Source organism: Passer domesticus, chromosome 1 (genome assembly GCF_036417665.1).
Source record: "Passer domesticus isolate bPasDom1 chromosome 1, bPasDom1.hap1, whole genome shotgun sequence".
Classification (NCBI taxonomy): Eukaryota; Metazoa; Chordata; class Aves; order Passeriformes; family Passeridae; genus Passer; species Passer domesticus.
In genome coordinates, this window is record NC_087474.1 from 84,469,756 (window position 1) to 84,492,868 (window position 23,113).

General features: G+C 35.5%; 1 protein-coding gene and 1 long non-coding RNA gene across 14 annotated transcripts in view; one reads left to right on the forward strand and one right to left on the reverse strand.

The window, feature by feature from the left end:
• The window catches only part of CDH12 (cadherin 12), a 710,660-nt gene that overhangs the window by 641,759 nt on the left and 45,788 nt on the right, over positions 1-23,113 (forward strand). For all 10 annotated transcript variants that reach the window (XM_064427694.1, XM_064427690.1, XM_064427700.1 and 7 more), the window contains 2 exons: positions 1,178-1,345; positions 19,378-19,565. In XM_064427694.1, coding sequence (XP_064283764.1) covers positions 1,178-1,345; positions 19,378-19,565 — 356 coding nt within the window. The remainder of the gene's footprint in view (positions 1-1,177; positions 1,346-19,377; positions 19,566-23,113) is intronic.
• The window catches only part of LOC135304865 (uncharacterized), a 37,123-nt gene continuing 15,329 nt past the window's right edge, over positions 1,320-23,113 (reverse strand). Inside the window, exons 3-4 of one of the 4 annotated variants that reach the window (XR_010366108.1) lie at positions 9,431-9,622; positions 1,320-2,747 (exon numbers count right to left, since the gene is read on the reverse strand). This is a non-coding gene — a long non-coding RNA (uncharacterized LOC135304865). The other 3 variants (XR_010366091.1, XR_010366093.1, XR_010366101.1) reach the window with 3 other exon arrangements.

Genomic DNA, 23,113 nt, shown 5'->3' on the forward strand with positions numbered 1-23,113 from the left:
AAATAGCAGATTTAGGTCAACGTTATTTCTAGACTCTGAAAAAGTATTATAAGCAAATGGTTCCTATTCTGGATTCTTAAGACAGCAGTGGTTAGCTGCTATAAAGATAAGAATGGTCCTTGAAGTTTGATTCTTGCCATTCCAGACTCATTTTAACACCAGGTAAAAACCTGCTTTTGACATCAAATTGTTTAATACTAGAAAATAATACTTTCTAAATCAATAATAACCAGGAAGGTCATACTTTCAGTTGGTTTATTTTTCAGTTTTGTATGTTATCTGCACCAATGTGCCTAGGCATTTTCTGATAACTGTTGTTGAATAAACGGCATAAATAAATTTTGCAATGATGTTTATATTTTTAAAATTTTGATGAAGGCATGTATTTCCTCCTACATATTTGATTTCAAGGAAAAGCTTTTAGTACCCCAAACCTTTTAGCTTTATACAACCTCATTGGTTAATCTGTGTGTTCAGTAGTACCTCTCCCTTTCTCTCCCCCTCTTTCACTCTCCAAGTCTTCCTTTCAATTCTATATATTCTTAGTATATGCAAAGGGAGATTATGGCATATCTGCTTAGATAGCAGCTATCCAAAATCACTAAAGACTAAAAGTAATGTCTTACTGTGATATTTATTCTTTTTTAAAAATAAATTTCTCAAATTTTCACTACATATTTGTGCTATATCAAAAAACTTTCTCTAGGAAAGGAAGAGTCTTCTAATAAAGACCGCCTTTTGTACAGAGGAACATTGTCTTGGCCAACAGTAACTTGAATTTATTGTCAAGTGAATGGTTGGAAACAATTGAAGATGCAGGCTCTGCAATGCAATGCCACCTCTTTCCACATTGCCTTACTTTGTACAAGGCAGTGCTCCTCATCCCTGATGTGGCAAACCTATGATCACAGCAGTCACATCCCAAGTGAAAACACATCATTCTCTTTCATCCATTCATAACCTGACTGAAAAGACAAAACAGTCATTTTGAGTGGTTGAATAGCTGACAAACACACTTTTGAAAAGCCTGAGAGATCTGCATGTTTTCATGTGACCTCCTCTCATCAAACAATTCAGAAGAACAGAATTCTGTTCGAGATCCAGTATTAATTTATAAGAGTAGACAATCACAGCCCTTTGTTTATTTGCTCCTTCTCTTTCTGATTTCTTCTCATAGGTGTAATAAGAACAGCTTTGCCAAATATGGACAGAGAAGTGAAAGAACAATATCAAGTTCTAATCCAAGCCAAGGACATGGGAGGACAGCTGGGAGGACTAGCTGGTACCACCACTGTAAATATTACTCTCACGGATGTCAACGACAACCCACCCAGATTTCCTAAGAGTATGTAATATTCCAAAGCACTGATTTTCAAATAAGCATGACTAAAAGTATTAATTTGGAAAAGTCCTGTAGATAAGAAACTGATGTAAAAATATATGATGAAAAGTATATGATGAAAAAATCATCCTGTTTTTTAAAAAATAATATAAAGCTCAATTTGAAAGTATGAGTTGAATGTTTAAGAGGATATATACCATCATTCCACAGAACTAGCCTGAGCCTGAGTTCCTTTCATTTACACTATAAAAATTCTTTGGGAAATACTATTTTGTCAAGGGAAACTGCGTGAACTCCTTCAAATAACAAAATATTATAACCTGAGACTTCCAGGTACCAAAGGCAGAGCTGGCTTATGCTAGGTGTTACTGTTATGATATTTTAGAACAGATTTTTATATGTCTTGTCACAGAAGATATCTATCCCTGAAAACAGTTACAGCCTCAAAACAGTGATCATTCACTGATAATTTATTATATTTCACATCAGTTAGTTTAAATGAAGCTTTTCAGAAGTATGCTAATTTAAAGAGTTTCATAATCTGTGTATGATTAGGAGGATTGTCACTTACTTGTCTCCATAAATTTACTGAAGTTTAGTATATTCTGTACCTTCAAAATGCAGAAACTAATCAAGCATACATCTTGATAACTATGCCAAAATAATTAGTTGCTAAAATTCATTAGTAAGGCTAATTCATATTAGAATATATTGCATGAATCTGCAGTAAGATCATGGCAGCTTTTTACTTTGCATCTCTTTTTTGCCTGTGAATTGAAATCATGAATACTCCATAGGTACAAAACCACATCTGCAACTGTGAAGTTTTCTCTCATATAAAAATTATTCTTCTTTTACTCAGTCTGAAAATAAATTGTGTTTTTGCAGGCATGTAAGAAAAATCATGTTACGAGAAGGATCCATTTGGTCATTCCTTCTGTGTCTTACACTCATGTCTAGATAGTCTCTACAAAACAATCCAATCAATACTTCATAAAACTTCCTTACTTTCTGATTTTGTTTAGTTTTAATGGTACCTTAATATTTAACAACCTGCAATGTATTTTTCTTGTAGCAATTTGCCCCATTGCTTTGAAATTTATGTTAAATTTTATAGTCTACACCCTCTGTTAGAGGTCCACAGATATATCTCATACAACTAACAACTTCCCCTCATTTGTTTTTAAGCCATCTTCACATAATTGCTTGCATGTTAACCTCTTCAAAGAATTCAGAAAGCACTGCAAAATATCAGCTTGATTTAGAGCAGCTGTGTTGATTTCTCTTTTTTTCAAAATGGGAAATTCCATCTGACTTGAGTAAATCTGCTCCTACAGTAAATCTGTTTTGCCTGTACATGTCAGTCATATCCATCCTTATCTCCCCTGGACTCCCCGGAGAACTTCTGGGGGAAAAAAAAAAATTAAAAAAAATTAGTGTTATATTATACCTCTAAGCCTTCTTTTGCCAGTGTGGTTTGAAGCAAAATATTGCACACCATAATAGTTCCCTTATTTCATTCTTCAGGCTCTTGGCATGTAACAGCTCATCCAAATGATTTGTTACTCTTGTGTCTGTTTGTTCCACAACTGCTTCTATAGCTAATTTAACCTTCTCCTGAGTCCCCTATAAAGTTCTAGGGTAAAAAAAAAATCCCCAGTTTTTTTCTACACTAAGAATAAAGGAAAAAATTGTAGTAAGTTTTACATTTTTGATATTATCTTCTCTGAGCACTTCTGCATTTCAGAGTTGGGCTGGCTTTACACAGTTTCTCTTAGGCTTTTGTTTCCAGATGTCTTAAAAGACAATTATTATTAGCTTGTTTACAGAGATTTATTCAAACTCATTTTTTGTCTTCTTTATTGTGGTTTTATAGATAAAGCAGGTTTTATCGTTCTTTCTTTTGTCATCTCTGAGATATAGCCTTATTTTTTTTTTTGAAAGATGTGTTCTTTCTTTTATTAGCTATGTTGTTTGCCCTTACAGATTTTCCTTTTAATGGATACGTGCATTTGCTGTGGGTCTTCTAAATGATATCCCTAGATAGCATCCACACCATCAATAGTGATTTAACAGTCTCAGCTATCCCATTCAGAATTTCTATAGTATTATGCCTCAGTTTTATTTATTTCCACTTTAATTTTTTTATTTAATTGAATACAACCATCTTGTAATTCTAGTTTTTATTGCTCTTGCACAAGTATTGTATTTAAGCTAATTATAGTTGTAAAGTGTAGAATAACTATGAACTTTTCCTGAATAGACAATGTTAATACTGTTCTCTTTTTTAAGTCTTAGTTGACAAAGATTCCTTTCACAACCATCATTATTCCTCCATGGACAAAGTCTGCTGTGACTTTCCTGTGTACTTTGCTCCTTGATGCTATGCTGCCTGACTGATTTTCTTCTTTCCCACAGATATTGAACACAGATATAATGCTGATATTCTTCTTTAGCATTAAGCATTAAAGTTACCTATATCAGGGTAACTAGGTCCCATTTTAACCCTTGGCTTTATATTATGGCTTTCTTTCTCCTCTTCACTGGTCCCTAGTTTGATTCTACATGAACTACCACTTCTGCATTTCCTACTGGGCTGTCATCTCCTTTTGTAGCACTCTCCGGTGAAGAATCCAGAATTCTCATAGCTTCACCTTTTGTCTGAACTGCATACCTTTACTTTTTTTTTTTTTTCTAATTTTATGCTTTCCAACATCTGAAAATTCTCCTGAACCTTTCACTAGGTATCACGATGGTCATAGAAAAGTTTTTAAACTTTCAAAAGCCTATTATTCTCATGGCCAAAATGAATTTTGCAATTTTTCCTATTCATTAACAAGTGCTCCAACATTCTAATATTGTGACTCACTTCTCCTCACCACTTTTTATTAGCCAGGCATTTAAAGCTCTATCTTTCAATCTTTTCCTCCTGATTGTACATGGTGAGACTAGTTCAAACTATGTTACTATTAACATCCTTATCTTCGGGTTTCATTTGCTAGCCTAAATTTCAATCCTAAGACTTTTTTATTTTATCAGATCTCACATGATATGTCCTTTAGTTTCATGACATGCTGTCAAAGCACTTGTGGGATGCTCCAAACCTGATCAATAAGCAGAGCATCCCAGAGGGCCTCTTTGTAATATCATTCTTACTGCTTTCATCCTCAGTGCTTGTTAAACTGACCACAATTGCAGTCTGCCCCTTCCTTTCAGCTTCCTCTTCAGCTCTTGGAAGGGTACCATGGGTACAACAGGAAATAATCTAACTGTCTGGAGACTGAAAACTCAGTACATTGGTAAGCTTCATGTGCCCAGTGTTCACTCCCATTCTGGTTTTCACTTGTCTATTTTACTTCCTTTGCTGTTAGGGGCCTTACTATTTTGTATTTTGTTGTATGCTTTCATCTACTGTGGTGGTGCAAAAATGCACAATTTTCACATTATGTCAGATGGCTTTGAAGACACAGAGGAAACCATGGAATACATCATCCTCTTTGAAGAAGATAGCCTCCAGGTCTAATTTAATGCATGAATTGCAGTTATGACATCTTTGCACAATTGTTGCTATGAAGAAAAAAATTAAATCACACACAAGAGACCAAGCTTGTCCTGTACTTTGCATGCTAGTAAGGTTGAACACCTTTTCTTTATATCGAATGTCACAAAAGACAAATTACAGCAGTGACGCTCAACAAAACAGATGAGAATAAGATTGGAGATTTGTGTTGATATTGAAAATAACAAACACTTAACATGGCTTACAAGCTAAAATGTCAGTATGGGGATTCCAGTGTACTGGTCGTCTTTTTTTTTTTTTTTTTTTTTTTTTTAATGTGTTAAAGGCAACAGTCTTGATCAATGTGAATTTACTTAGTCAGCTTTGTTTGGTTACACAGCATGAGATGATGTGTAGTCTTCCTGAAATTCACAGAGACACCAGGCTAATTACAGCTAAACAAAATAACTAAGTGAGAAAATGTAGAGCATTAATTATATTTCTAACATAACAACTGTATTTTTCTTTTTTTTGTCCTTGAAAGTATTGTAATGATTTTTCCTGCCAGGAAATGGAGTTTGCCATTTGCTTGACTACCATAGCTAAAAGGATACTTGCGAAGAGTTTTAGTTTATGTGAAAAATAAGTCTTTCAAATCTGGTCAGTGTCGGTGCCAAGTTCAGGCCTGACAAGAGGTCAGAACCCCTGGGTGCTGCTGGGATTGAGACCTCCAGTATCCCATTGCTTGTCGTTGGTCAACAAGGCCAGGAAGTGCAGTCTGAAACAAAGGACATAAACTGCTCCAGGGTTAATGTTTTTGTCTCACATAATCAGGACCACAGTTTTGCAAAGGACTTATGCCAAAGAAGCCATGCTATAGATCACATAATATTTCACAGGATAAAGTTTAAATTTATTTTCTGAACTTAGTAAAGCTGGAGGAAGAAAAAAAAGGATTTCACAGCAGAAGTAGGAGAACATGTATTATTAATATTTGGAAGGAGCTCTATTGATAAATAATACATTACAAGCTTGCAAAAAAAATGTATCATGAAACACCTTCATCTCATTGAGGGTCCTTTAAGGAGACAGGCAGGTTTGGATGGGTTATCAGCATCCAGTGATGAAAAACCACTGACTATCCTGCTGAACATGGAATTTTTTATTTAGAACCTGTGCTTTTGAACGTATTCAGTGGGGAACTCCCACCTTGCATGTCTCCTAGTAATGAGGAGTGTAACAGAGAGGAAAGCTCTAAACATATATTTCAGTCAGAGTTGTTTGACCTGCAGGTATCTGTTGGCCCACATTTCAGAAAACTGACACTTCAGTAAACTGATATTTTCTTTAAAACTAGTAGGAAAAAATTAATCTGAATGATTTTATCAGTAAAAATTTATTTCCAGAAGTATTTTCTTTCTTCCATGGCTCTTCATTAGTACAGCAGCTTTCTGCATTGCTGTGCATGTTTCATTGTTAAAGATATATATTTTTTGTAAACATTAAAATAAATATTTCATATCAAAGTTCTATTTTTACCAAAACAAGAGGAAAAAAAATAAGGTAATGACTGAAAAGGTAAGTACTTTTCTTATCATAAAAACAATGTCCAAGTAATTGAAAAAAAATTTGGTATAACACAACAGTGCCTTTGAGCAGAGAGGAGGAAACAAAAGGTGCGTACGTGTGGTCATGCATCCTGGTCCACAAGGGGACCAATGGCCTTTCTCTCTCAGCTACTTATTTACATGATAGCTGGCTAAGTAAAAACATATTTAAGCACATAATTCCTGAAAGCTAATGGGCTAACCCTTAACTCATCAAGCAGAGGACCAGTCTGAGCAAGCTGCCAGGACAGCAGTGGCTTGTTTCCAATTCTTAAAATAAGCTTCAAGAACAAAATGGATGGGTTATATTTACTTCAACATTTAAATGACAAAAACTGCATAATTAGTTGCTATAAATTATTCTTTATGGAATCAAACTAATTAAGTGAAGTGTTGGATTCATACTTTGTAAGTTTATTATGCTTCAGTTTCCCAGTCTCTTTCTTTTGTTCACTGCTGACAGAGTGTGTGTGAAAACAATTTAAAGATATAAACTCTTATATGCAGAGCAATAAAAGCGCATGTGAATCATTTTAGTCAAAGGAATAGTATGCCTTTTTGTTTTCATATGACATAAATATGCTTTTGGAGAATAAGACCCTGACATGGAAGAAATGCAATTGAATTGGACATTTTTTAAGGTGACATCTTCTGAATTTGCTTTTCTGAACTCCAAAGAACTATTTGGTTAAAGCTATGTTTTATCACATCATTTCCAGCTAATAGAAGTCAATTTTGTGAGAGATTATTTAAAAGCTTTTTCTAATATGAGAGAAATTAATTAAGGTTTGAACCCAACATTTGAATTTTGTCTACTTGTGCATGTTTTTGCTTTAAAAAAAAGTCATCTCTCATGATCAGAAACCATTATCTCAGGGTGGCTTTGCAACCACATATAAAATATTCAGACAACTGTAAAGCAAGGCCTAGACATAACAAGGACCATTTTTTTTTTTTTTGCTATCATTGGTCTTTCCAAAAGCATCTCAGTGAAATCTATCAAGATAGTTTGCATAAAAGAACATGGCAAATTTCCAGAAAGGCTAACATGTTTGGAAACAGAAACACAACTATTCATCTTTCTGACAGTGACACCTAAAATAAAGCAAGGTTGAAGGATCATTCCTACAACCTTGCACCTCAGACCATACTGTAGGAGTTTGCAGGTAATTGGATTTGGATTTCACCAGTAGCCAGTACAGTGTATTCCATAGAATGTATTAAATCCTCTATTGGAGACAGCAGAGAAAACAATGATCTTCGAGAATGAAGTTCATAAAATAAACAATTCTGAAACAACAAGAAAAACCCTTTCATTTATGCAATTCCAGGAATTTCAGTGTAAGTGAAAAGGACCTTTGCAAACATAAACTAGCCCATTATTCTCTAAGTTATTTAACCTTGGCATGGCACTTGAATGATCTATTAAATGGATGATCTATTATATAGACATAGTATTATTTTATATTAGGAATAGGCTTTGCATCTTATTACCCTTTAGATTGCATCTTTTTTTCTGTGGTTATTTATTGGTTTGCAGTTTATTTGAATAGGCTTACTGTCAAGTACTACAATCTGTGAAAATATTTAAAAAGAAAGAACAACCAAGTGCTGGACTGGGAATAGTCTGTCTATATATATATATGCATACACACTTTTTAGATTGAAAATTCTTATCATAGTTATTTATATATTATTGGAAACTTACTGCATCACAGAAATGGCACATGCATTAACTGTCCTAAGTTTTACTACATTAAAGCTGGTCAGTTTTTAACTCAGTAAACTATATGTGGTTGATTCCATTCAAGTGACTTTGAACAAGTCTAGCTCAGATTATATTGAAAAACTGGTTCAGAAGCAGAGTGCAAGGAAAAGGTCTTCTGGTCCACAGGAGACAGAAGGGAAAAATATTTTAATCCATTGCTTTGGATGAGTGGCTTATGGAAGACAATGGTATCTACTTTTAAAGTTTTCAGAAGAATGCAACACAAATCCCACACAGTAGTGCATTAGAAATCTACAGAAAAAGATCCTGTGATTAATAAATTATTCTGTTCACTAATCTAAAAAAATTAAATAATGAAAGCAGATATTTGATTTAAAATAAAGTGAGGGAGATTTATTCCCTCCTTCTTGGACAATTTAAAACAAGAAAAATTACCTATTTTTCTTTAGCTAGAAAATGTGTTCAGGATTAAGGTTCAGATCTGCCTATTAAGCATTTTAACAAGTCTGCATGAGTTTCTGGGCAGTTGTTCTACTCCCTGTAATTTAGATATGGAAACATGGCTTCTCTCGGTATTTCTGTTGAAAGTTGTGCTTTTTATACAGCACTTGCATCTCAGAATGAAAATGAGTCCATCTTTCATTGATTAAAGAATTTGCCTGGCAGAAAAAATGCCCTAATTCAGTTCCAGCAACTAATTACTTGTTACACCAATTGGGACATACCTGCACAGGACAGGTGGACAGATTCATTGCAGACTAGCCTGCAGGCAGAGATTAGTTATGAGACTGAGCCAGAGCTTGCTTTGAATCAGAGAAGGAGGGATGGTCCAATCCTGATTTTCTCCATCTTTAATTTTATAATGTCTATGCCATAAGACATAAAATGAAAAAAGCACCAGCTTCATTTTGTTAACCAAGCTTATATTTTTTTATATCAGAAAATCTTACGCAAGTCTGATTGTCATTTACTGTGAGTTATGAATAAATTAAAACTTCATTTTTGAGTTAAACATGTACTTTAACTAACCACTTCAAACAGTGATGGAAGATAGGAATGCAAATGCTCGAGAAATGCACTCATGCAATTGCAAACCAATCAGGAAAAGAGTACCCATTTCTGATTGCAATACCATTGATTCACTACTGCTGGCCAGTATTTGCAAAGGGCTCTTACAGGAGGAGAACGAAAGTTAGCCCCTCTTTATTCCAGGTTCCTTCCAAGTCTCTGTACTATTTGCGTTTGTTTCTCACCTGTCATCCTCCTTTGGCCTCTCTTTCTTCCTCATCCTGTATATCCTTATTTTCAACATACACTCTTGTCTCTACTCTCCTGCGTGAGAGACACATATTTATGCTTGATCTCATTTTCATTGTATAACCAGATTGTGGCCATCTTCTTCAACTCCACAAGTAGATTTTTTTTTTCCTTTCCCAATGGTATCACTGCAAAAAGAATTTATATTTTGCTGAGTCACTCCCAGCTCTATGTTTCTCCATATTTTGCTATACAGAAATCATGAGTCTTCATGGTCCCAGATAAACTCTTTATATCTTCATCTTACTTGTTTAGGCCACTTCTCTGTCGCACAGCTCTGTGACCCTTACCTGCTGTTTCTATTTCACTCACTTGAGTTACATATTTGTCAGGTAGTCATAAAAAAGCCTCTGTATTTTTATTTTACTGTCACCACCATTTAATCAGTGAAATTATGGGCATTTTTACATAGACTAAAAGAAGATATACAATGGCTTATTGCATTTTGCTTTTCAAAGCAAAAGAAGGACATGAGAATATCTGGGAAAGTTCCTGAAGTTTTGCGTTGTCTGTACTGTTAGTCTTAGAACAGTCCAGGGCACATTTTTGACCAACACGAAGTAAAGCTTTCTCAGAGAATTTCAGGGCATTTGGAGAAATTAGTACAGGTCAGAAACTATTTTCTGCAGTCACTTTCCATGAAATTGACCTATTTTCGTTTGAGTAAAAGAATTTAATAACATGGAATTAGGCCATTTATATTGGCTGGCTTCTGGGCCACAGAGTATGGCTGGTACATTAAATTTCTTTGTAATATTTGTAATTGGTTTGTGCCTATGCTTTGTAAACCAGGCCATGCAGCTGTCTTTGGGTCACAGTACCCCACAGTGAAGTAGCCTTCTATCATTATTTGTGTGTGTCCAGCATAAAGGAGTTAAAATTTAACCTTTGTAAAAATTTCTATTTACACTTAGGACAACTTTTTATTAATTTTTTTCTTATTCCTTTCCATATCAGAATTCTTCATACACTTTTAGTAAAAGCTGGTTTTCCCCCCAAGATGCATGTAACCTTAGTAAAAACTCCCTGAAAACTTCTCTTTTTTGTAGCTGCCACTGTTTTATGTTCTTAATCATAAAGCATCTTGAAGAGTGAATCATTTTATTCTGAATAACTGGATTCCCAACCAAAGCATACTAATTGGAAGAAAACTGAGAAATGAACTGGAGGGGGAGATATTCAATTATTACAGATTCGCAAAACACCTAGTGTTTAACAAATTCTTTGTCTGCTACGCTTATATTGTTTTTTAACTTTCCCTAGAATGCTTAAGTAACAGAGGTTATCTGAGGACATTTTGGAGTAAGCATTGAATGAAACCAAAAACATGTTCAAAGGTCTAAACTGAGAAAGACTGAACATTTAGCTGCAAAGCAGAGCATGAGCCCAAATATAGGCATTTCTTTAAACTACTCCATAGCCAATGAAAAATAGAGGTAATTTCTCACTAGCTGAAATGCAATGCTCTGATTGCACTGTAAACAATAGTTCAAGAAATACAAATGAACACAATAGTGATTAGAAGTTAAATATTATCTATTTGTCATAACATTCTGTTGTTAATTCATTTCCTTTCCATCATCATCTCTAAGTAGTAATTGATCATTAATGAAATATTAGGTAAATTGTTTTTAAACACTATAGTTACCATTATAGTAGATTATTATAATTAATAATGGTATTTTACATCTGCTACCTTATGTAGAGAAGGTGCAAATAAATAGAGTTCATAGAAATTCAACAACCTTTGGCAGGAATCATGTCATTCGTTCCACTACAATGTGTTTTCTGTGGGGAGTGATGAAATTATTCATTCAAAACACAGAGAGTATTTAGATTGGATGCATGAAATTACTCTGAGTAACCTTGGTATGTCTTAAAAGCCCCATGCATCTCCGCCTACTCTGATATTGAAAAGTAGCTAAGGCTGCAGATTTAACAGCATGGGGTTGCCTTGCAATGCTTTGAGAATTGGTTCCAAAGTGACTCACTGACAACAGTGTCACTTGCTGTGTCACTATCAGTTCTGGCAGCATCTGCCTTTCTCCCTGAGGTCTTCCATCTAAGTAAGAAATCAACATATTCTTTCTGCTTCTAACCATGGTGAGATTACTTTCTGAAAATTTAGAGACTAAAGTGCAACATAAAGTGAAACAGACCATATGTAATTATCTAATTATAATCACAACAGTTTAGACTCATGATTTTCAAAAATATCTAACAACCACAGTAGTATGCAGATTTTCAGCAGGGCTCCACTCCTTGTAAAAGCATTAAATGGGATGCCCAAGTGCTTGCAATGTTCCTAATGACAGCAGTAGAAGCTGAGCTGAAGATATCAAGCAGTTTGTAAATGTCTTCTGTGAATCCAAAATACATCTTCAGTATATTTGCAGGGAGAAAGCTATAGAAAGAAAAAGAAAATAACAAAAATATTCTAGAGTATATTTTTTAAGTTTTGTCTTGAATTCATGACAATTATTTTATTCTTCTTGGCTTCTATGGAAAATTTCTTGAATTTGTAAATGTGATTGTCTAGTGCTTACAAGAAAAAGACCTGTAATTAAGCACTCATGCCTTTTGCATTTTATTGCAAAAGGAGCAGTGTTCATAGGGAGAGCTTACTTAAAACACTTAAACTGTAAAACATAAACATCACTTGTGATAAGCTGAGCATACTTACTAGAAAAGTATAAGAGTAGACAAATGCAAAATATGCAATTTCTATCCCATTATATCATTATTTTCCTATCTATATCACACACTAAATCACAAGCAATTAAGAAAACTGCAGAGAGTAAACCAAAACTTGAAACAAAGTACAGGAAACTATTATAAACATGTACTTGATGATTTCACAATTTCATCTTTAGAATAATAATTTTTTGCCTTATCCTGTGCCTTCATGGGAAGAAAAGTAATGTGGAGTTCAGGGGAAAAAATTGCATGAAATGTACTTAATGAGTATGTAAAAATCAAGTCTTCAAAAGGAGTTTTTTAAGTAACACAGATGTTGAGAATGCTTTGTTTAGGTGATTTTAGGGATAAAACTGAGGTGTGACTTGGAGAACTTAGGAACCTAATTTCCTTAGTCAATGGAGAGAAAAATTATTCTTCCAATAAAGATGATTTAGATCACCTGGCTTAGATCCTAAAGTAAATGTCTTGACCATATTCTTAAGAGTGAATGAATTGTAGTAAAAGTTGTCTTATTATATCTTGTGCCAGAGTGATAAAGACAATATGAAAAGGCTCCGGCAAGATATTTAAGAAGCAGGGATGTTAAGCAGAGCATTACAAACTCTATGTTGCATCCTTGAAAATGTACTTTTTATCATTTTAATATATCACATGTATCTTTCAATTTAAATTTTATGAAGGGAACAAGTGTACTGATTTACTTCATGGTGATGGTGTGATCACCGGAATATTACCAACCAACCAACCTACCTGATAAATGCCAATTACATGCTGCCTGGGATTCTGAGAAAGGAAAGATATCTTCTCCTGAAAACTTTTTTCTATCTATAAGATAGAAAAAAGATATATATATACCAATATATATATATAGATATAGAAATCTATACCTTGATAATTCTTTATAACCACTATATAATTTATATACAAAATTGATTCAAGCTTTTAGACTGCATCCCCCAAAATTTATTTCTCTCATTGTATTATTTTGTTTGGTAGTAATTTCTAATTAGTAGACTGGATATTAGCAGAAGAATTCTTCATTGGTTATGATACATAATGAAACTGATCATGTGGAACTGGTTTGCCATGCAAGCCTTCAGAGATACAGAAAGCTACACTAACATGCGAATGCATTGGCAAAGTCAAATTTTTCACAAAAAGAGGAAGTGATAAAGGTGGGATCTTTCGTATACAACAATAACATCAGGATTAAAGCAGTTACTCAGGAACTTGATTAGTTCTCCTCAGCCTATAGGAACATGGAAACTCCATATTGCCTAGAAGAAACACTTCTTTATGAACTTGAGGAATTTAGAGAACCAAGTATTTTTTTCCCCTTATGGTAAAACTATGCTACCATACAAAGATGATTTAAAATCTTCAAAGAAGATTAAGTTATCCTTGCCTCAGTATTAGGACACACATCTGACTGTGTGTGTCTCCAAACAACTGCTTCTATAATTATTTCTACATTTTATTGTTAAACAGAGTCCTCGCTGTTCCAACAAGAATGCAACAGCGAGTACTTATGCAACAGACTTTAAGCAACAACCAGCACACTTTGAAGGCAAAAGCTGTGGGCTTGACTATCTTGAGATAATAAAAATGAACTGCCATTTCCCATTTCCTGAACCCTTGCTCCAACAAGAGGGATGTTCATGTCTGTGGAATTATTCTCTGACATGCAGTGGGTACGTCTATTTTTAGAAAGCTATATGACAACACCTTATGAGTAGGACAAAAAACCCCCAAAACAGCAAATTATTATACTGAATATTTCAGAATACAAAAATTATTCCAGCACAATGAACATAATTTTTCCTTTAGGAAGGTGGAAGGAGGATGGCTTCAAAAACACAGTCTGCTAACTCACCTCAAGGGGTGATAGAGGGTTGGCTCAGGAGCCAGATAGAGCTGGCTCAGGAGCTGCCAGGTCTGGGAAAGCTCCATCATGTGGATTATCCTAAACTAGGGCAGGATCAGACTCAAAATGGTTGTGGTTTCTGCTCATTTTCCCTTGAAGTACTGGTGACTCTTGAACATCCACAATCTGTAGCATTTGGAGATGCATTTTTCTAGATGTGGACTTTGGAATCCACAGAAGAGAATCAGAAATTTTTAATCATGCTTATGTTATATCTAATGAGCCTGCAAACCCTTACTCAGAGAAGTGGGTTAAAGACTGGAAGGATCCTTTCCATAACTGAAGTTTTACAAGCCCATCCCACATAATGCGTGGCCTACATCAGGCGCACAGTGACACAGCCTGGCTTTTTTTCCCCACATAATATCCCAGCCCCTCTGCAAGGCACAGAGCCACATCCAGGAAAGGAATGAATGCATCTTACTGCTGTGCTAAATCACATCTCCCTAGTTTTAGGAGCATATGCATCAGATGCTGCTATTTATTAGGCTGATTAGCTGTAGCTGATGTAGCAGGTTTAATATATTGAGTGTATGCTTATATATTTACATTATACTTTCCTGTCCCTATTATACTGTAGATAAAACACCAGTGAGAAAATATGAACTGTTGCCTTATGATTCTTCCTAAACAGATGTAAATCAGTGTCATGGTAATTTAATTTAAAAAGAATATTACAATACACTGTCTGGTGGGTTTGGGATTTGTTGTTTGGTTTTTGAGGTCTTGGTTTTTTTTTTTTCTTGTTGTGTATTTTTGTTGTTGGTTGGTTGGTTTTGGTTGGGGGTGGGGGGGTCTGTTATCTGGTTTTATTTAGTTTGTTTTGGTATTTTGTTTTGTTTGGTTTTTTTCTCCTGAAGAAACATTAAAGATTTAGAAGAAAGAGAGAGAAATTATTTTACTTCAGTGTTTTTGCCTTTAAAAATCATGCTATTGTGGACCACTGCAATGGACTTTGGCAACTGCCAGAAAGCTGAAAAAAGTACATTAAAAAAAATCAGGAGAGGATAATCTTGCACAGTGCAAATATGGTGACAGATTAGAAAAAAAAAATGTTCGAATAGCATTTGCAGCTGTTTGATTAAAAGCCATTATGCATTTAGCTTAAGTCCTTGGATGTTAACCTGGGTAATTTCTTAATAGTTGTTTTGCTGATAAGAAGTAATAATGGTTTTCATGTGCTATTCCTATCAGACCTGAAAAGCTTTTTGGTAAAAGACGGTGTAAACTTCAAGTGTGGAGACACACAACAAAAAAACCTCTTTTTAAGTAAAAAACAAACAAAAATGCACTTAACATCTTCGTAAGTAAAAATCAAACCCCAGAACAGCTTTTGAGCCTTAAAAAATAAAACTAATCTTATCATGTCAGAGGAACTGTAAATGTGTGCTGCATTTCAGTCAATATGACTGATTACCTGTCACTTAGCTCTGATTTCTTCCCGCTGTGTGCTTTGGAACCACCTTTGTTTTAGAAACTCAGAGGGAACGTGTATGAATTGTTAGCTAACCTCTGCTTCATTTTCCTCAATGATTTTGGAACTAAGCAATTAGCCCTGTCAGTTATTTCGGATTAAAAGATTCAACAGCATCATTACTCATTTATTTTTATAATCTTCACTGATGCCACTTAACATGAAAGACAAAGTTCTAACCAAGCAATAAAGCAATATTTATTGCTGCCAGATTTCCTATACATGAACATATCCCGACTTGCATGCAATATAGGTGACTAAAATCAGCAAAGTGGGGAGCTAGTTTCAGAGTCCAGTTTTATACTGCAGTTTGAGGAAAGTCAGGGCTTTCTCCTTTGGTACATCCCAAAAGACAGCAGCAAACTTAGAAAACACGTTTAAAAGAGATTTATGCAAGTAGAAGAAAGATTTCTGTTGGTAGAGAAGTTACATCAAAAAAATTTGCCAGAACTGTTTGAGCAGCATAACCAGCTGCTGCGTAAGTTTGTCTGAAGTGCTTGTTCCATCATTCCTGGAAGTTGAAGAGAACAAGGTTTTCAGGACCTTTGGGAGTAAAAGGCTATTACTCAGGCCTGTTTCAATATATCTCTATAGCAAATGGAGGTAGTAGTGTATACAGGCAAAATGGACGATAAAAAATGAATAATGCTAAACTGTCACAGCAAGTCCACAGCAAGAAGTAATGTCTGCTGGAAACAGAAAAATAAAAATCTACAAAACTGTCTTTCTATCTCATTTGATGTATAGCATATATTGATAATTTCGAATGTTCTTCCTACAAAGACTGAGCCTTTCTGAGTTCAAGAAGCATTTAGACAACACTGTCAGACACATGGTGTGGTTCTCAGGGACTCCTGTGCGGGGTCAGGAGTTGCAGTCAGTGTTCCTCTTGGGTCCCTTCCAGCTCAACATATACTGTGATTCTAGGATTCTCTTATTTGAGGGTGGGGAAGGAAGGGAATGAAGGTTTCATGCTATATATTGTATTCCCTTGAAGTTTTTCTGCAAGCTGGAAGCAATATACATTATTTGTTTTCATTTATTTTATTCTGAAAGTAAGTTGTCACAGTAGAACAGTTAACAGCTTCCATGTGCTGTGAAGATAATATCACAGAAGGACAATGGCACTGTAATTACATACTATGTCTTTAGAAATATGACTTGCAGGGTTGAAGACTGCTTCAGAGTTTCAAATTAGTCTGGATGACCCCATCTTTATTGCTGTTGAATTTCTGGAAATGATGAAATGCCAAGTCATTGAAAATAACTGATAAAAGCCTAAACAATGAGAAATTAATAATTTAGTCTTTCTTTGACTTCATCTAAGTCCCATATGCTTTTCATCCAGGTGCAATATTTTATAGGGAGATGCTTGTTTTAATGAATCCAAGTGATCTACAGATCACTAAAAGTAGACCAATTTGTCAAATATGGAAAAATCTATGACCATATGCTCTTCCATTTGATTTTCACTAAAATTGTGGATGCAAACAGCAATGGCTGCAGCAATGATTTCTGTTATCTAAGTGCCAGTAAATGACGAGGACATCAAGGTTAGGACTGTGTTGCAGAAACTTAATGTAAGATTCAAGTGTAGATAAGGGCCTTTTTGGTCTCTTTACTTCATAATTTGCATAGCAGAGACCCAGTAATACATGTGTTTGTAAACATGTGTTTGACATTAAATAATATGAGGATTTCTGATTGTATTACGAATACCATGTTAAAATTTTATTTTTTAGTCAGAATTACTAAAGTACATCTGAGAAATAGCTGAGACTATCTTGTCATGACACCATTTTCTGTCATAACAATCCTTTCCTGCTGTTAGAAGAAAGAAGTACTGCACTAAGAAATACAGCTTCCTTTAGTATGTTCCCTTGGAAAGAAAAGTAGTGAAATGATAATTTCTCAGTCTTTAGTAGCTCAGTCAATGGATAATACAAACATATACACTGTGATGTTCAGAAGTAAATGCTGGCACAAGCTGACTTTGCTTATGGGGATTTTCTCTAAGAAAAAAAGGCAAATTTTGCCTTCTGGTGTACTTTGCGTACTGTTGGCCAGAGCAGGGGAAGCAAACAGAAGAGAATTTTTCAGACGCAATCAAACAGACAATTATATAGGTATTATATGACTAGCTCAGAAAAGAGTAAGCCTGCTCCTAATCCAGCAGTGCTAATGTCATTTTGTTCCTCACCTGAAAATATTGTGAAGCTGAAAAGGTTGACACAGCATACATTGTAAGAAGATAACAACAGGGAACATTGTCTGCTGTTTAATTCAGCGGCTGAATGTGAAAGTCATCTATCCTGCTGTTACATAATATACAGGCTTTTCATAGCCTCATTTTGTGATATGTGGCTGAACCACTGCCGGGTGGAAATCTCTGAGACATCCTCCTAATGTTCCTCCCAAGAGTCACAGGTGCCTCTCCTGCTATGCTGTTGAAAAAGAGGTGCAAATTTCCTCCTACAAGTCACATGTAGCAGAACCGAGCAGGCCACTGCCGATGCTTTCTGCTGCTCTGTGAGAGCTGTGGAACATTGATCCAGGAAAAACAAAGAACCAAGGGAAATAAAATGATGGGGCTAGCTTTGTTGAGAGACAGGATTAAGTGAATCAAGCATCCTGGGCTTAAAACCAGCTCCAAAAGTTGCTGACATTTTTGACAGCAGAGATTGGTACTTGAAGAAAGGTGAGCTCTGCCTGCCCACTGTAAACGCTGATCATGGAGGCGCTCACTGGCAGCTGAGCAAAGTAATAACTCCAGCAAGAGGTGCAACTAAACACGGAATACAGACACTTCAGGAGCAGTGAAATAGGTCAGGGCACCATGTTACAAGTTCAGGCCTGCTGCTACTGCTGTTGCTAAAATGAAGGCTGCCTCAAAGCACTTTGGACTTTTACATTTAGCTCTATTATGTCTAGCATTTTCCAACATAGTTGTTCACCTGAATGAAACCATTTTCTCCTTACATGTCAGCAGCAATGCTTATTTTAAAAGTGTGTAATTTTTGGTGGTTTTTTTCTTTTAATTATTATAAATTGTAGTAAATAATCTGAAAACAAAAGTGTTCTAAGCTAAAAATTGCTTAGCTCTGAAATTTTACTAAGAGCACCCTCTGGTGGTTCATGTATGAACAATACTCTATATCTTCTGAAAGCAGTAGTAAATTTATTTATAGTACTGAATTTTAAACAACTGGGTGAAAACCTTTTCCATTTAATTCTTCTTTTCAATCAATGTGAAAGTCATAAATATACTTTCTAAAAAAAACCAAAAAAACAAACCAACAAAAAAAAAAAAAAACCAAAAAAACCAAACCAAACAAAAACCCCAAAAAACCCCCCAAAAACCCAAGCAAATGAAAAATGAACAACAAAATTAAAAACAAAAACAACAACAAACAAACAAAAAAAAACAGGAGGAAAGTGTTTAAAAACATGTGCTATCTAATTGTACTACTATCTATAAGTACAATTTAATTCAAGAGAGTCAACTACATGTGAAAAATTTAAGATAGAAATACAGATATATATCTCAAGAGATAGATATGCTAATCCTTTGTAATAATGGACAAAATCTAGAATCTAAGGAGTCAATAGATAAAACTGGAATATATTTTTCAAAACCTTTGTTTTTTCCAATTTTAATTAATATCCTAATTTTAATTAGATTATTTAGGTCTTTTTATTTTACCCAGGCTCCATTATTTTAATCAGAAATACCTGTTGTAATTACCACGAAATCCCAAGAATGACTGTCTACCACTTTCTCACAGGTATCTTCCATTTAAAAGTACCTGAGACCTCTCATGTTGGTTCTGCTATTGGACGGATCAGAGCTGTGGACCCTGATTTTGGGAAAAATGCAGAAATTGAGTACAACATAGTTCCAGGAGATGGAGGAAACTTGTTTGACATCACAACAGATGAGTACACCCAGGAAGGAGTCATTAAACTGAAAAAGGTATGTGGCACCAATGGGTGGATGTGCCTATGACTCACAGGGTAAACCAGGTAAGGGAATGAAACCCTTCACAATTTTACATCATAAGTAGCTCACAGCAGGATTGCTACATAAGTAGTTTATATTTCTATTTGAATCCATGATTGTGATCTTCATTTAAAATGGCATTGCCGTTTAATCTTTCATTTCACATACAATTAGGTGTGATGTTTCATAAATAATGTCATGGTGAAGAAGTAATTCTAATCTCTGTCTAGAAAGTACAATTTCTCTTGCTTGTGAAGTTTTCTATGTAAAACCATGCAAAAAACATTTTAGTTCAGAGCATGGAATGAAAGAGTTATATTTTATGTTAGATAAAATGTAATAAATTTTGACTTGTAAGCATTTTTATTTTGAAAAATTTGACTTTGTGTCTGCTATTTTGAGAATGAATATTGTAAAGTACTAAGGTGAACACAGTTTTCATTCAGGGTAGACGAGTCCAAATGGCAAATAACCATGTCCTACTTCCAAACTTGTGATGGTGTTCCAAGTAGCTGGTTATAAGATATTCATGCAGAAAAACACACTACATCTCAGTCATTGATGTTGCTTTAGCACACTAGAATAAGTTCATGATTACTGAATTAATGAATTTTGAGGATGGAAAGGGCATTTTTCATTTAGAATTTGGTGATTAAAGCACTCAGTAGGAGAAATCAAAACAGGGAATTTCACATTTTAACCAGTTATTACTTTCTGAGCCCAGGCATTTACATATACACCAATGATCAACACGTTCAGTAGAAAGAAATCTGAACCATGGGTCATTTTGGAAGGCACAGTTATGTTTTATAGACAGCTCAGACTTGTAGGTGTAAATTTTATAAAAAATCCAAATTATTAGCTGAACACTTTGCAAGTGTCTGGGAAGGAAAGAGTTCTGGACATGTATGTTAAGATAAGCTTTAGGAAAAGTGAAGCTTTAATTCTAAGAAAATTTAGAATGCTGGTGCTTAAAGTTCCTTGGCTCTGACCATTGATCTATACTTGCATTATATCCATTCTAATAATGGAAGTCCTGGCTTCAACTTCCTGACCTAGGAAATAGTAAATTATCTATGGGTGCATTAAAGAACAACATGATGTCAAGTCACTGACTCTTCTGCTAGTTTTAATGACATAAAATGGAAGCCACTATACTCACAGGAAGTAATTTGTCAATGAGACACAAACTCTTTGACCTCTTAACACCCCCCTTCTTTTCTGACTAAAGGTTTGAGTGTTCCGTTTCCTCCTAATGGGAATTTGTACACTTTGTTTCATTTCTAAAAACCCTTCTGGACACCTTTTTCCCCTCCATGCAGATGACTCAAAAATGGGTCCATCTGGAGCTGTCAGGCTGAGCAGCTGCACACCCCTCCATATGCACTGCCAGTTGGAAAATGCAGTAAGCAGGAACCATTAAAAAATTAATATTTCATCATCAACACCAGGTTTTTGATAGAATTCAGTTCTCCTTGCATTAGTCCTAAGCCTCCTCTGTGTTTCTTCTTCTTTCTTTCTTTCTTTTTTTTTTTTTTTAATACACAGCAATAGAATTTTCCATACTTGTGGTTAAGTGTATTTATTACCCACTGCTGGTTTTCCAGGTTGGCAATGATGATGTTGATAAGAAGGGTGCCAGGGTAATTAAAAAGGAACTTCAAGGCTCTGGGTTGATTGGCTGATGAGACAGGAGTGCAGGCAGTGCTCTGCTCAGTTCCTCAAGTGGCAGAGATGAATGATGAAAGAACGGGAAAACTCATGCTACCAATAAGTGGTTTAAGGGCCGGTGTCATCAGAACAATTTTGAGTTTTTTGATCATGGGGTAACTTTTACAGCACCAGGCCTGCTAGAGTCAGAGAGGCTCCATCCATCTATCTAACAAGGGAAAATGGATTTTAACCCATAAACTGGCTGATTGAGAGGCCTTTAAACTAGGTGTGAAGGGGGAAGGGGATGAAACCAGGCTCTTCAGAGATGAGCCTGAGAGTGGCAAGTTGGAGTTGAAGTTGAGATCAGCCCACCAGAAGTGCATGTACACTAATGTTGTACAGGCAACAAACAAGAGGAGCTGGAAGCCATGGTGCAGAAGGAAAGCTATGCTGTAATCACCATCACAGAAACACGGTGGGATGACGTGCATGACCGGGGTGCTGCAATGGATGGTCACAGGCTTTTCAAGGGGATGGGAGAGGAAGGAGAGGTGCTGGGGTGGCTCTGTACATTGGGGATCTCTTGACAAGACAGGATTTGAGGTCAGTGGTGATGAGGTTGAGTGCCTATGGGTAAGGATCAGGGGGAAACCCAACAAGGCAGACATCCTAGTGGGAGTCTGTTATAGACCACCCAACCAGGATGAAGAGGGGGATATATTACTCTGTAAGCAGCTGGAGGATGTTTGAAGATTACGAACCAGGGGTGGGGCTCTGCTAGTCCTTCTATTTACAGATAGAGAAGGGTTAGTGGGAGATGTGGTGGTCAGAGGCTGTCTGGGGTACAGTGATCATAAGGTTTTCAGTGTTCAGTAAAATAAGGAGTATCAACTAAACTGTACATTGGACTTCTGGAAGGCAAACTTCAGCCTCTTCAGGATGCTGAACAGAGAGTACCTTGGGAAACAGGCCTTAAAAACAAAGGGGTCCAGGAAGGATAGACATACCTTAAGAAAGAAATCTTGAAGGTGCAGGAGAAGGCTATCCCTATGAGTCAAAAGACTAGCTACAGGACAGGATACAGCTGCAGGAAAAAAATAGAAACTGACCTGTCTGGACAGAGAGCTTTTGAAGAAACTAAGGAGAAAAATGAGGTTATATAATCTTTGGAAAAATGGGCAGGCATCTCAGAAAATGTTTAAGGATGACATTAGGGCATGCAGAAAGAAAATTAGAGGTGAAGCAAAAAATAAAATTGACACAGCCTGATTTGACTTTGTGGAATTATGCAAATATTTAAGTATGTATTGAAGTCTTTTTAAAAATGAAAATGGGTGAAAGAATAAGACCAACACATTCAATTAAAAATTATAAATAATAAACAGTGAAAGCTACTAATAAAATGCTTTAAAAACAAGTTCACAATTTCTTCTCTATTATAGCATATTGTTAGCATGTGCTGTAAGTGCTGCAGTAATTCAGTGCTGAGCCACTTCAATACCATTTATAAAATTTGCTTTTATTTTCTCTGAAAAGTTTCTTGCAGCCAGAAACTGTCCATCACTGCACAGATGCTTTTATGTTCTGTTATTATGCAGAAAAACATTGATAGATATCAAAATTGGTAAAAAATTAAGCCTCCCTGGACTACCTTTATTTTTGGTGGAAAATACATTTGATGAGAAAAAAATAGCACAGACTAAACTGTTCCTTTTAGCACAGTGAGTGTATTGATGGATGCAGAAGGCCATTCTCTGCTTCAGGGATGCCATTCTCTGCTTTGGAAATGGGTAAGAAAGCTACAGTTGGAAAAGTTGAAAATCTTAGATCATCTCCTTTTGGTTGTCCATTTTTTTTGGTGCCATGAT